The sequence below is a fragment of the Pipistrellus hanaki genome (genome assembly GCF_964339955.1).
Source record: "Pipistrellus hanaki genome assembly, chromosome: 5".
Classification (NCBI taxonomy): domain Eukaryota; kingdom Metazoa; phylum Chordata; class Mammalia; order Chiroptera; family Vespertilionidae; genus Pipistrellus; species Pipistrellus hanaki.
Window position 1 is genome coordinate 6,052,350 of NC_140507.1, and position 14,806 is coordinate 6,067,155.

General features: G+C 45.7%; 1 protein-coding gene across 2 annotated transcripts in view; it reads right to left on the reverse strand.

The window, feature by feature from the left end:
* DOCK2 (dedicator of cytokinesis 2) overlaps window positions 1-14,806 on the reverse strand; it is a 362,595-nt gene that overhangs the window by 290,504 nt on the left and 57,285 nt on the right. For both annotated transcript variants that reach the window (XM_084884009.1, XM_084884008.1), the window contains exons 16-22: window positions 14,571-14,643; window positions 14,362-14,465; window positions 12,539-12,722; window positions 12,230-12,327; window positions 10,390-10,479; window positions 9,229-9,329; window positions 8,225-8,359 (exon numbers count right to left, since the gene is read on the reverse strand). In XM_084884009.1, the coding sequence (XP_084740135.1) occupies window positions 8,225-8,359; window positions 9,229-9,329; window positions 10,390-10,479; window positions 12,230-12,327; window positions 12,539-12,722; window positions 14,362-14,465; window positions 14,571-14,643 (785 nt within the window). The remainder of the gene's footprint in view (window positions 1-8,224; window positions 8,360-9,228; window positions 9,330-10,389; window positions 10,480-12,229; window positions 12,328-12,538; window positions 12,723-14,361; window positions 14,466-14,570; window positions 14,644-14,806) is intronic.

Here is a 14,806-nt window from a genome sequence, read left to right on the forward strand (position 1 = left end):
CCTCTGGCAAGCTGGATGGACCCTTTACTGTCCTGCATGTTCCTATTTGGTTACCAGAAGTTTACAAACCCATTTCCTAAGCCTATACATTTTTTCATGTAATGGACCTCCCACCTAAGTCAACCTCTGAGGAACTGTCAGCACCAGTGTTTGACAGAAATAGCCCTCTCTGTGTGGAGGCAAGGACTCTGACAGCACACTGGCCCCCAGACTGCACACAAGGCGTTAACAAGGGAAGGAAAACATCTCCTGCTTCCACCTGAAAGAGCGAATATCCGAGTCCTCCATGGCTCTTTCCTTAACTATCTATAGCACAGCCAGTCCTGCTCTGCAAAATTAAGCCATTAAAGGGACAATGGAAGCAGACAAGATGAATGTCTTACACTTTGCTGTGAGCAGAGTCTGAGATTGGTGCCAAATCGGAATGAGTTTTGTAGGCCTCTGAAGGATCCACAGGGGAAGCCAATCCAGGATTGCACCAGGCAAAGGACAACCCACAATGGACCCAATTCACATGCAGATGATGGTATATCTATTGCACCTGATCCCTCAGCTCCCGGGTGTCTTCCTGACTTGATATCAGGAAAGATCCTCATCTCTGGGGAAGGGCTGGCTAATTCGCCGAAGTCCTCCTAATTGCAGAACACCTTGCTCTGGCCAGTCTTCAGTCCCCATGACCTCACAGCAGCAGTTATATCGCTGCTGAGCCCTCTCCTGGATACACAGCCTTTCCTGGCTCCTGGAGCCCAAGCCTCCCTGGGACTCTCTCCTCATCCATCCCTTCAACATGCTCATCACCTGCGTTTCATCCTGAGTTTTAAGAGTATTGCTCACCTGATGCTGTAGCTTCAGGTATCTCTTGGGATCAATTTGTGACAAACTGTACCTGCATCTTAACTCTCCTACACTGCAAAGCTGTATCTAACTGTCTGCTATACATCTCATCTGGCTGTGCCAAGAAGTACCTCAAACTTAACAGCCCCACACGTGCTGGTGAGCAGTGCCTGATCACACGGCCACGGGCCAGCCTCAGATTGGCCATCTCCTGCAATTCACTTCCACGTTCCATTAAGATGGGCAATCCTACCCTCTATCAACCCTCTCCTTCTTTATCTTCTTCCCAGCCCCACTGTGACCAAATCAGTTCACGTCTCTTGTCTAGATTCCGGCAACAGCTTCGTTATTGATCTGCCTGCCCTCCATCCCTGGATGACACAACATTAGTTCTGCAGTCATCCTTCTAAAACATGGATACAATCGTGTTAATCTGCTTTGGAACCCCAAAACAGGGGTTTCCAAACTGCTCCTATGACAAAACAACTTGAAGCACGATTTTCAATAGATGCTTATTTATTTATAAATTATATCCACGAACTATTCTAAATTGTAAGTCAAATGTCTATATAGTTCAATTTCTTCATCTTGGACAAAATAAAGAAATTTTAATATTTTTACCTAATCCCAAAGGAGTAATTGGTACACCCTCTGGGGCAGTGGTCAGCAAACTGCAGCTTTCGAGCTACATGCGGCTTACGAGCTGCAGTTTGCCTCTCTGTTGACTAATGAGTTTGCCTATCACTGTACTAGCCTATTCAAACATCATAGTTCAGCCTAGCCTACTATGTAGGTGCTCAGAACACGTGCATTAGCCTAGGCAAAATCATTGGGCACAATGACCACTAGGCAGAGCATCGTTTGTTTACCCTTGTGAATGTGGGGCAGACTGGGAGCTGCCCAGCAACACCAGAGAGTTTCACTAGCCCAGGTAAGGATCTATATTCTAAATTCAAAGTAGGGTTTCTACAGAAAGTCTATCACTTTTGCACCATTGTCAAGTTCAAACATTGTAAGTCAAAGCATCGTAAGTAGGGGACTGTTCCTACTTGGTTCTCTTTTCTCGCATGGGCAGGCTTCTAAAATGCCTTTTAATGTCTAGTTTAAAACATCATCTCCTCTGAGAATTACCAAGCCTCCTGAGGTTTGCCACTCAAACCTCTTTGCAAACCTCCACTGTCATATAGCGGTGATCATAGCTTTTCCAGGGAGCTAGGGTTTGATTGCTGGTCTGCGAGTCTGTCCTTCCCACTAGATTGTTGCCACTTGAGGAAGTCTGACATTAATTTAGAGTTCCCAGCACTTAAAGTCCCTAGCAAAAAATAAGTGCCCAATAAAAGTTTATCAACATTTCCACATGCAAAGGGGAAAGAGGACTGCTTAGAAATGCATGCGTGTGCACATTTCATGTTATAATAACAGCGGCTTAACAAAATCCAATGCCTTTTCCTGTGTTTATAAGAAATGGGCTGTTAGCTCCCCCTCTGCACTGTAGCAACTCATGAAGCAGATAATAAATTAAAGGGAAGTGACTGTTTGACAATATCCTTTGATGACAGTTTACTCTTCCATCCTGATCCGATGCCAAATTAATGTTATCATGAAATAATTCCATTAGCTGCAATTGTGCAGTTCACTGAGCCATCACTGTCAACGCGAAGTGAAACTGTATTCAAAGCCCAGAACAGAGGCTTCCATTGGAATAAATGGCATTAACATGCAAACGAATTATATGCAGGAGACGCGGGAATAGCGATGAAGCCAGCATCCCGGCCCAGGCCCGGCACAAACAAATGATCCCATTTTAATATTTAGACATACATGCACAATGAAAACAAATCATACTGGCAAGTGCCTTCGCATTCAATTCGTTTTTGTGTAAAAAGGCAGAGGCTTATGCATTCTTCCACCTGCAGGCGACACTGAGCACCCATGAGCTTTATTCAGACAATCTTGCCTCCTAACATATTCATGACCTGGAGGATACACTAGCATGTGATATTTACATAAGAAAAGAAAAAAACGGAACTGGTGGCTGGGTGAGGCGGAGGCTGGGAATGGGCGGAATAAAGCAAGAGGCAAAATCAAAAGGCTAAGGGGGGCCTCCCAGAGCATCCTGGTGCTGAAGGCAATTAGAGAAAGGGCGAGGCTGCCTGGCCCTGGCAAGGGAGCCAGATGGGCTGCGCGCTGCAGGCCTGAGCCCGGTGGGGCCTGTGCTAAGGGCGCTGCAGCCCCAGCGCAGGCAGACCAGGGCCTGCCTTCAGGCTCCCAGATGAAGGCCGGGAGCGGGTCCAGGCCTGAAGACACTGCTGGGCCCATTGGGACAAACTGTTAAAAACCGAGACTGTCCCGCCAAAAGCGGACGTCTGGTCACCTTACCCAGCGGGAGGCTGAGTGCATTTCTCTTTTTCTGACCAGTGACCTTTTTCCAAGGAGTCTGAGCTCACCTGGGCTGGCCCTGTGGCAGCTCTTCTTTACTCCTCTCTCTGGAGGGTATGAGGATAAAGTCACGGTTGCCTGGACGGCTTCGCCCTGTCGGTAAGGACGCCTTTCCTGAAACTCCTCCAAATCATCACTTTCTTTATTGAAACCCTCTGTGCTTGGAGATGATCACACCTGAGCCGGAGCAGCCTGTGCCTGTCAGCAGCCCTGCTGGCGTCCAGGAAGCCCACACTCCCTGGCAGTGCGGCTCTCTCTCGGGACAGCCCCTCCCCAGGCCAACCACACTTCGCATAGGCTTGGCCCGGAAAGGGTTCGGTTCTTAAGCTGGCTTCATCAGACGAGGTGGGATATGGAGCCTGGCACTGCTGATGCTTAGCTGTGTGACCTCTGAGCTTGAATCTCAGCCCCCGTTTCCCTGTCTACGAAAGGGAACAGGTGCTGTCCCATTTCACGTGGCCTGAATGCCAGCCACGTGCCAGGCGCTGTTCCCAGTGCGTGGGAGACAGTGGGAAACAAAGCTGACACTCCAACAGGGAGAGAGCAGAAACAAAAGCATAACTAATTGTATAGACTCAGAGCATGCTCTCCTGTGATTGGTTTTGTGGGGAGGAGAAATAAGACAGAGAGCAAGGGAGGCAGGGCAACAGAAGTGCTGGGCAGGGCTTGCATTGTAAATAGGGTTCTGAGGAGACAGGGGAGCAAAGGCCAGGGCTTGAGGGAGCAGGTATCTGGGGAAGGGTGCAAAGTCCCGAGCCAGGAGTCTGAGCCACAGCAGGGAAGGCCTGTGTGGCTGGCAGGGAGGGAGTGGGGAGTAGGAGGAGATGAAGTCAGGACATGAGATTCTCCATGGGACTTTTGTGAAGACTGATGGAGACAATGAGTGAAATGAGCTTGGCAATAATAATAATCGTGGGCACCTGCTGTTTGATAGGCACTGTGCTAAGTGCCTGCTACATTAGCTCATTAGTCTGCACAACAGCCCAACAGCCCTGCAAGGGTTTTTACATGCCTCTTTTACATATGAGAAAACTGAGCTCTGGGCAGACGAAATAATTTGCCCAAGGTCATAAATGCTAGTAAACTGTGGTGCTAGAATTCAAATGTAGAATTCAAACCCAGGTAGCTGAGCTCTGGAGATTGTGCCTTTAAGCACTGAGCTGATTGCCTCTCATAGCAAAGGGGTGGGATGAGGGTGGAGAAGGCCTCTGGGGATGCCAGAGCAGACCAGGAGGCTGGGATTATGGAGAAGGAGGAGGGCACTAAAACTGCATAAGCAGGTCTGCAACAGAGCAGAAGGCGTGATGCAAAGGACAGCAGAGCAAGCAGGGAACAGAGAGCTAGGTGGCTTGGGCCACAGGGGTACACACACACACACACACACACACACACACACACACACACACAAATACATGGAAGCAGCTGACATAAGCAGAGCTCACCCAATGTGCCAGCAACAGATCAAGGTGAGTTCATGGGGCCGTAAAAGGCCCTACATTGTGGACCTCAAAAAGCACAGATACCTGGTAAAGGTATCCCCTCCCCTTAAAAAATAAACAGCGAGAAATGTTTAGGATAGGGTGATTGGTAGGCCAAATCTGGAGAATGAATCAAGAAACAGACCTCCCCCTTACTAATTTAAATCTGAGACAGAAACCAGCACCCTGCTGTCTCTCTCTCCTAAGTGAAGACATTTATTATGCCTGTGGAATAAGTACCAGATACTACATGGAGAACTTTTGTACATGAATCTCATTTCATCATCAAAACATTCAGAGCCCGTTGGTCCCCATTTATGGATGAGGAAACTGAGGCTCAGAGAGGCTGGTTCCCTCACTTTGTAAGCCAGGCACTTACAGGGATAGAAATGTGATCCCTCCAAGGCCTGTCCAATGTGAACACTGACCGTCACTGAGCCAACTGTACAACACTAACCATCACCCAACACTGCCTCCAGTCCCATAGACCACGGCACTACTGTCTCGTTGCTACTTCCCAGCAGCATGAAGAGAGCTAGCCAGTGCCCATCATGCGGATCAGGGACACACAGGCTGCTATGGACTCCGAGTGATTCCACGGCTCAGAAACCCTGGGAATCAGCTCAGCTGGCTGCCTGAGCTTTAGGATAAAAGGCACTGCAAGGAGTTTTGTAAAGAAGCTCAATGCTTAGCAGATAATCATTTCAGCTCTTTCTGAGTGTTCCTCGCTCTGCGCCGTATCGCCCAGGGGCTCAGTCATTCCAGAACAGCCTAGTAGATATTGGTCCTATTTATGGCCACCCAACATCTTGGGCACACACTCCTATAACAGGAATTTCCCATATTTGCAAGCTGGCCTCCCTTTGGCAGAAGCTCAAATGGCTCTGCCAGCCTCCTTTGCAGCTACGGCACAGGTATGTGCCCCGAGACACCTGTCCCAGATGGGACTCAGGAGCTAGTGACACAAGAAGAGTGGCTAGGAAAATCGCTTTCTTTGGCTGTGATAGAAATCAATATTCCCAAAAAGTTCCCATTCTTGTCACCATCTTCTCTTCCTTCCTTACCCAACTGTACCCTGGAAACAGACCCAGGAACACCCCCAGCCCTTGCATGTTCGTGTGCAGTGTGTGCAAAGACAAATGGCCAGGGAACAGCTGATGGGAGCTGGACCCACTGCAGTTATGCACACGAGGAAAGAGGACAAAGGAATGGCAGGAAACAAACACAATACCAGACACAATAAGCCCCCCCAAGCGATCATTTTGATGTTTTTCCACCAGCTGGCTAATCAATCACAATGTGTTGAACCTTCTCTTCTCCAGTCTCCTAAATGAAATGCTCTCTGAATATAGGGAAAGTCCCCCCACCACTTCCCAATGTCCCCAAGGATCCACTGGAGGGCAAACTACTGCTGAAGATTCAAAAATGAACAAGACACAGGGAATCTACCTTCCCTCAGCATGAGGTCCTAGACCCTCTCTGCAGATCTGCCCACATATATTTTCATGAAAACAGATCCAAGATTATGCCTTGGTTACCTTAGAGACATCTCTTTTCACCAAATTCCTTCTCTTGGCCCCCAAAATGGATTTCATCTAGGAGACAGTTCTGGATGTCAATGGTGTTTTGTATGCTATGCTAGGGATACAGTAAGGACTAACAGATCACCCACTCCTGAAGAAGACAAAAGTCACTTCAGTTCCAGCAGCACTGAATTTACTCCTAGTGAAGAGCTAGGGGCTCTGCAAGATGACACAACTTGAGGCAGAAAAGAAAGCAAAGGTAGAAATGCTTATGGAGGGAAGAGACTAAAATTAAGAGGGAGAAGACGGAGGGAGGAAGGAGGGAAAGAAGGACAATAAAACAAACTAAAAGGAAAAAATGGACAGAAGATATGATAAATGGAAAGAATATGTCCTTATAGATCTGAAGATCTTATCTGCAAGATGAAATAAGATATTCTTGCCTGTTCAACTAGAAGTATAATATTTGAATCTTTGAACTCCTCCAAGTAACTCAACCCCTTGAAAGACCCACAGTTTCTATTTGGATTTCAAATATTTTACAAGTCTCCTTCCAACTTGCAAGAATACCCCTAAGGTTTTAATTAATGTGCAGCCTCTGCCTTGATGCACTGACAAGCCAGAGGAATTGAAACAGATATTCCATTTTTAGAATAACCTAAATGACATATGTTTTGTGACATGATGCAAAACACTCATCTCTTTCTATTTATCAACTGAAATCTCAACAAATGTTTTGAGAATCCCAAACGATTACCCATTTTAGATGCCTCTTCAAGTATGATGCTATCATGGCACATTCATCATCATGATCAAAATGATGATTACAGGCTTCTGCTTTCTTTTGTCCAACTAAACAAGTGCACACCAGAAGTGGCTGACCAACCCATGGCTCCAGAGCACATGTGACCACCACTACACAATCTGCATATTCATTCCCCTGATCACATGGTTTAAGACCTTAGCACATGACCTATTACAGTTCTTGGCATAGGATTTTGCTAAAACAACAGGAACCTAGAATTGCTTAAGCCAATACAACATGAACTATTTCAAATAGTTTCGACTTTGGAAAACTTGCCTTAGAAGGCAACCAGACAAAGGAAAGCAGAGCCAAAATCCCGTGAGATAGAGACTACCCCAAAGACATTAAGCATCTGGATCAAGCCATGCCTGAGGCTGGAATTTTCAATAATGTAAAATATAATGAAGTCCTATTTCTCCATTAGTCAGGTTGAGTTGAGTATTCTTCATTTGTACTGTTAAGACTCTGGACAATACAATCCCCGTATGTTTTTCTCTTATATCCCATCACGCACAACCAACCTGATCATACACATAACTAGTCCCCAACCTAACTTTGCCTTAATAGCCAAAGAACAAAACAATTGTTCTTTTTCAGGTTGTATTTGAATGCCTCTATCCCTAAGGCCCATTATAAGGTCAGCAAACCTCTGTGACACTAACCATCAAATATCATATCTTTTAAGGACTCTAAAATGTTACCTTACTTTTTGGCCACTAGGATCTCAAAGACAGGCAGGTCAACTGCAAATACCAGCTTATCTGTCATGTACAACCTCTAAGAGCCAAATACATACCAAATTCTGTGAGTTCTATTCTCTCCACCTCATAGAATACATGGAGAGTTTTCATCATATCTCAAATCACACAAAGAACAGATGTAACGCTGAAGGGCCTCAAGTCACCAATTGTGTTCATTGGATGGAGCATGACTCTACATCATGCTATGATTTCTTTTATCCCCAAATAAACTTACAAGGAACCATTATTGCCTAGTCCTAACTCTCTAAGTTGGGTTTTTGAGTTGTACTGGTACTTGATGGAAGGCTAGTGATCATTTTGTAAGAGATTTTCTCCCATGGCACAATGCTGTATCCCAGAGGAATTGCAAAGCCTATCAATCACTCTCACATGGCAAGTACTCACTGAGAAAATAATGTCCTCGACCGAACAATGAACTTGAACACGTATTCCAAAGCTTTGAGGGTTCTGAGGATCGGCTCACATTGCTCCCCTCTGCTGGAGGTATCCAAGTAAGTCTTCAGCACCGTCATCAGTTTCCTGAGTAAGGGATTATATTTTCAAAATATGTTGCTTCCCCACCCACAGCATGGTAATTCCTTTGCTCAGTAAATTATAAGGCTTTCAATCAAAGGTTAAAGCTGGTGGTACAGTCAAGCTTACTCATTTACAACCATAAAAATAACTCTGCTTAAAAGAACATTTAATACAGAGAGCGAATAATTATTTCCTGCCTGTAAAAAGCCAGCAAAGGAAAAAGAAGAAAAAACTAGTGAGGAAGGAAAGTCTTTTGACTAGAAAAACTAGTCACAATTAGAATATGATTGGGAATAATGGGGGTGATAATGTCTTTTTCAGCTTTTTCTTCCTGCTGAAAATGTTCTTGTTATACCACGGAACTCCCTTGTTTGGGAACTTTCCATGTTTCTTCATTTCCGGCAAGGCCAACTTCAAACTACATGATCTCCTTCCAAGGCCCCTTCACAAACTGGCTTCCACCCCCCTCCAAGCATCATCTCCCTCTGTGACCCTCAGTTGTCTATACCCAAACTATAGCGATCTACCAAGCATATGCCTTTCTTCTCAGTTGCCTTTGAATCCCAATTTTTATTGCAAGGAGCTGCTGATAGGTCATGGAAGGAAGGGAGGGAGGGAGGGAGGGAGAGAGGGAGGGAGGGAGGGAGGGAGACTTTCATGTACTACTGCCACCGTATTCACCTCAACCAATGGGTTTGATATTTTTTTTTAATCCAAATAATTAAGGCACAGATTGAATTTTCTCAAAAAAAAAAAAAAAAAAAGGGGGGGGGGGGGAGAACTCACATAGGCTAGTGATAAAAGGAAAATACTCAAGTTCCTTGTGCCCTTGACATCCTGGCAGGGCAAGCAGGAGGCACACAGTCACTTACTTGTAAGCCAAGGTAGCACTGAAATGCTGTTGAATGTAAGCCTCCAGAACGGTGTTGAAATGCTGGAATTTCCGGTCAGCAATGAGTCCAATTATGTAGATCTAAGGAAAAGACAAAGAATCCGTGTTTTCAGGACAGACCTAGGGCAGGAAGCCATAGTCACATGGCATAACCGAACCCCTAGCAAAAAATTTTACCCAGGAATTAGCTCACTAATATATCTTTAGTCCTTTTCATTCAGGTGGTATCTCTCCTAAAAGTGCTTCATTCAGTGTGCTGCAGAGCATTATAACATACAAAGGTTTCTTGGTCAGATAAATTTGAGAAATCTCAGGTTGTCATCCTTAGAGTGCCTTCTTTATTGCAGGACTTAGCAGAGTCTTTAATATATCTATGTGCATCATGACACTCCAAGAGTTCAGCACACATACAATGTTCAGTACTTCTCTAATTGGTTGAAAAAAAGATCTTTTTGTCAGAGAGCATCTTTCCTTAGGGCTAGCTTTCCAGACCCTCTTGGGAAGCACTAAGTCACAGTTGTCTCCAAGCAACCTCTTTATAAATATAAATGTCACTGACATAGGGGTTAACACATTAACACTCTGCTGGTTACTGATATCCCCTAATTCAAATGTTTCTTATGTTTATTTATTTTGACATGACACTGAAGAACATATTGTAAATTAGGACAGTGAGAGAAGGAAAAGACCATTTGGAAAGATGGAAAGGAGAAAGATCTGGATGGCATACCACCATGAAAGGTTCTGGGCAGAAAGAGAGAGCATAGTGACTCTGGTGAGTTGTAGACTATGAAGAAGAATGAAAAGGAGACAGGATACACAGTGGGTCCTTCACAACCTGACCAGAGACCAGCTCCCGGCATTCATGGAAAGCCAACTCGATCATTCATGGTATCCAGCTTCATGTACTTTCACCCTGTGCTACTCTGACCTCAACATTTAAGATTCCCCTTTCACTCATTCTGCCCAGGCACTCAGGTGAACTCCAAACTAATGAAAGGGAACAGCAGCTCACTCATTGGTCTGGTTGTCTAACGTGACAATTCCTCCAAAAGGGTCATGAAAAGGACCATGAGTTCTCAGGGTTTTCTCAGTGAGACACACCTTGATGTCTATGTCACACACCCATCCCCTCTCTTACCAAAGCATCAAAGACGAGGATGTCATACTCGTCACTCTGAGAATGCTCCATCATGATGTTGAAGAGGGCATCCAGAGTATCCTGGAGAAACTGAACAGAATAATGGAGAGCCCATTAGGAAAGAGTGTAGGTGACCCAGAAATCCACTTCTCCGGGTAGCCCACAGAGACCGAGAGCACACATCCACCATGCACCATGGCCAAGGGGTCCAAGTTCACCTGAACCAGGACTCGGAGCACCCCACCTGTCCACCAATAGCAGCACAGTGGATGAATAAAGGGTGGCATTTTCACACTGCAGAAATAAACAAACTCACAGTGATAAAAGTGGGCCAACTACTTACTTCGACACATAGCGATGAGGAGACCTCTCCTGAGCATTGTGTGCAGTGAGATAAGTCAGACACAAAGTCCAACACAAACATGCACATTCTGTATTACACTATTTTTATGAAATTCAAGAATAGACAAAAGCCCATCAATGGTGACAGTAGTCATCTTAGTAGTTTGTTGATTGAGAAGGGTATGAGGAAGCCTACGGCAATGCTAAAATATTCTATATCTTCATCTAGGTAGTGGGCACATGGGCATGCACATATATAATAATGCAGGGAGGGGCAAACGTAGGTTTACAGTTCTTTGTATGGAAGATAATAAACTAATTGATAAATAATAATACAAGAATAAACTCTGTGTTTTGCATACTCACAACTGTAAACTTATTTTGCCCCACCCTGTACATTGAATTGCACTTTTAGAATAAGTGCTTTGTACATATATTATTGTTAATACATCATACTTCAATAAAATAAAAATAAAAACTTTAAAAAATAATGCAAAAAGGAGACAATGGAATTCACTCCCAGATGTCTTCTCTGAGCTGCTCAAAAGTGACAGACGCTATGAAAGGCTGTTTGGGGGACCTCTCTGCCATTGCTCAACCAGGTAGGCAGGTCAATACCACCCATGTAAAGCACTGATCTGAACATTCGACCATTTTTCTGTGTGTATGGGCAATTAACTAAAATGTGTTACCCCTTCCTCCTAAGAGGTGGGTCAATATTTCCTAGAGTCCTCAAAACACAGAGTGACTGTACAAAGCTGCTGAATCTCGGAGCTTCTAGTTGCACCAGTTTCCTGGTGGAAACAAGATCACCCCCATGGGACCTACGGGAAACACTCGCCCCAAGTCATGGAGCCGGAGAGGAGAGTGGCTTTCATTAGACCTGAATTCAGACGCCGTATTCTCCACCACCAGGTGGACATGACAATACATCTGGCATTTGCATTTTTTTCTGCTGGTTTCACTTAAAATGTGAGCCCCGGTGTCCTTCCTGTTCTCATGTTTAAAGCATAACACCCTCCAAGCTGCAGAAACCAACAATACTTCGTTATTTCTAACAATAATGTGTAGGTAGCACTAAGAGATCATACTGCTATAGTAATATATGACAACAAAATTAATGGTTACCTTTAATGAACTTGGTATATGTTGTATGTTTTCGTTCAATTATTGGGTACTCTGTGTGAGAGACTGTGTCGAGTAATTTTTAAATATTGTCATCTTGAATGCTCACAACAGCCCTGAGAAATATGTCTAATTCATACTGTTATCACATGGAGTTGGCAAGCAGGTGAGCTGGGATCTACTCCCATGATGATCATTTTCCAGAAAGTAAGCACAAACATACCTTCCTGCAGCTTCACATTCAGTGTCCTTGGACCAAATCAGCCCCAGATTTCCCAGAAACAGGAAAAAGCTGTCCCATCCCCTTTAACACTTGCCTCCCCACCGAGCCACTTGCGATTCCCAGCTCTGTCACTAGTGGATGAATACCGACCTTCACCACCTCCTCTCCATCCACAATCTTCAGTTTCTCTAAATTCTCCTGCAGTAGGTGAGGCTTCATTCTCCACTTCAGCAAACCCAGCAAGCCCACTAGGACAGAGAGCAGACAGGTACAGTTACCATCACTGGATTTGTGCACACATGCACACACACACAGGCACACACACAGGCACACACACAGGCATGCACACACATGCAGATATGCATGCACACAAAGGCTTGCACAAATACATATATGCATGCACACACACACACACACACACCACGCACACACACACACACCTCTCGATGGGTCCATTACCGTTCTGGGTGAGCTTTGTGGAGCACACTAGGGTGGAGATGGAAAACACATCCCGGGAGCTGACGGAGAGACCCCCAACACTGCTGGAGCTTCGACTCAGAGTGGCCCCCTTGTTTTCCATGTGGTGCCGATAGGAAGGCAGAGTCAGGTACGCGCTAGCATCCTCCATCTTCTTGCTGTCCCCCTGGAAACAGTGCCTTGTTTACTTCCCCGAGCCAAGGGCGCACACCCGCCATACCGAGCTTGCAGGGGCCACACACACATTGTCAGGCAGAGCAGCTTTCCCCACACAGGCAGGAACCCAGGTTACATTCATGGAAAGGGGGTGATCAGCCAGTTAGAGGCTCTGTGGACTTCATTAAGGGCACAAGGAAATGGCAGATTTCCCAGATAGGACATTTGTGTTCATCCTAATTTTTTTTTTGAGATCTTAAAACACATGTGCCCCAGGAAGATAAGGAGTCAGCCTGAAGAAGTAAATATTTGAAAGGCCCTGAGTCTGAAAGTCCGGAGATCTAGACCCTGTCCTACCACTCACAGGTCTGTGTCCTGTTGGATACATTCCTTGTTCTCTGTGTCACCTTTCTTACGATTAAACTGAGGGTTCATCATGTTACCTGCTTCCTAGACATTTCAAGCAGAATAAATGGCAGTAGTGCTCAGAGTGACACACACATGAGCCCTTGGCATGTGAAAGGAAAGAGTGGATGGGAACATAAGGAGCATTAGAATTCACAGAGCCTTATTCCAAACTAAATATCACACTGAGTGCTTTATGTGCTTTAGTCCATTTCATTTAAGCTTCACAGCAATCATAACTGTCTGATATAATACCCTCATTTTACAAATGAGGAAACCAAGGTTTAAGCAAGGTGAGTAATTTTAAAACTGACTGTGATGTGCACTCTACCCCCAGTGAGTTTGCAGTCTGTTGAGAAAGAATGGCTTTTATACCAAGAGCTACCTTGATATGCCCCAGATGACAAAGCAGAGGCTGCACAGAAGGAGTGGGTGGTTTTGGAAAAGTCAGAGAGTCTCAGAGAAGAGGATCATGTCATAAAGCCTTGATGAAGCTATATTTGCCTTGCAGACATCAGATGAAAGCAAAGTCAGCCGCCTCCGAAGTTGAGAAAGCCAAGACTAAGGGTCTAATCATTAGACTCTAATGCCTATGCCCACCTCCTGGCCTTGCTGTTTCTCAGCCACAATGTTGCCTCCAGCCAGGAGCTAGCAGAGTCACCAACTGACACAGGGGTCATGGGAAAGCATGCAATACAATTAAGGCAAGGCCTCCCACCTCTCCAAACAGTCTAAGTTTCACGATGCAAAAGCAACGCTGGCTGACATCTGTACCCTTTACACATGGCCCTTTCACATGGGCCATCTCATTGGGGCCACACCATCACCGCTGAGGACAAGGAAGCTGAGACTCACGGAGACATGTGAGATGAGTTCAGATAAGGACCCCAAATCCTACTCTTCCCCCATTGGCTACAGTGAGACATCTGTTGACTGTCATACTGGCCATCCACACATCCCACAGGTCCTGTCAGAGCCCACACTTTGCATGTGAGTGTTCCATGTACCCACCATTGTCATATTTATATAAACTGTTTCATGTAATCCTCACAATCATTCACTGAGGGCTCCCAGATGAGGAAACAGAGGCCCTGAGAAATTAGCTTCTGTACAAGGCCGCACAGCTGGTAGGCCGTGGTGTGTGTGGTCCCAGGGTCCCTGTTGTCAACCATGAATCCACCCCACCTTGTCCCCTTTGCTTCCTGCAGCCCTCTCACTGCAGAGTTGGTTCCAATTCACTGTACCTTTAGGACAACCAAGTCGTGGCATCCGTCCTGCAGAGTGGTCCCGTCTTCCTTCATCAGTTTCACGTAGGCCATGGCGAAGTTCTTCTCTCCTTTATCTTTAGCTGCAAGTAGCATTGTGAGTAGTGTGAGGTCAGGAAAGAGGAGGACACAAGGGCCACCCGGCTGCCCCCTCCTCTCGCCCCAGATGCCACTTGGTTGGTACTCACATTCCACAGATGACCGATGTCGAAACATGAATCGCAGATGGATCCTCTGCATGTCTTCAATGGGAACAGCCACCTCCGCAGGCAGAAACCAGAGCTCAGGAGACCATGCGTTACACGGCCCTCCCCACTCCCCCAGCCCCCCACCCCCCAAAGGCAGCCTGGCCATTTACTGGAGAGCCCAGCATGCTCATTTATTACCACCCACCCATCAAGCCTGATGAACTGTAAATAAATTA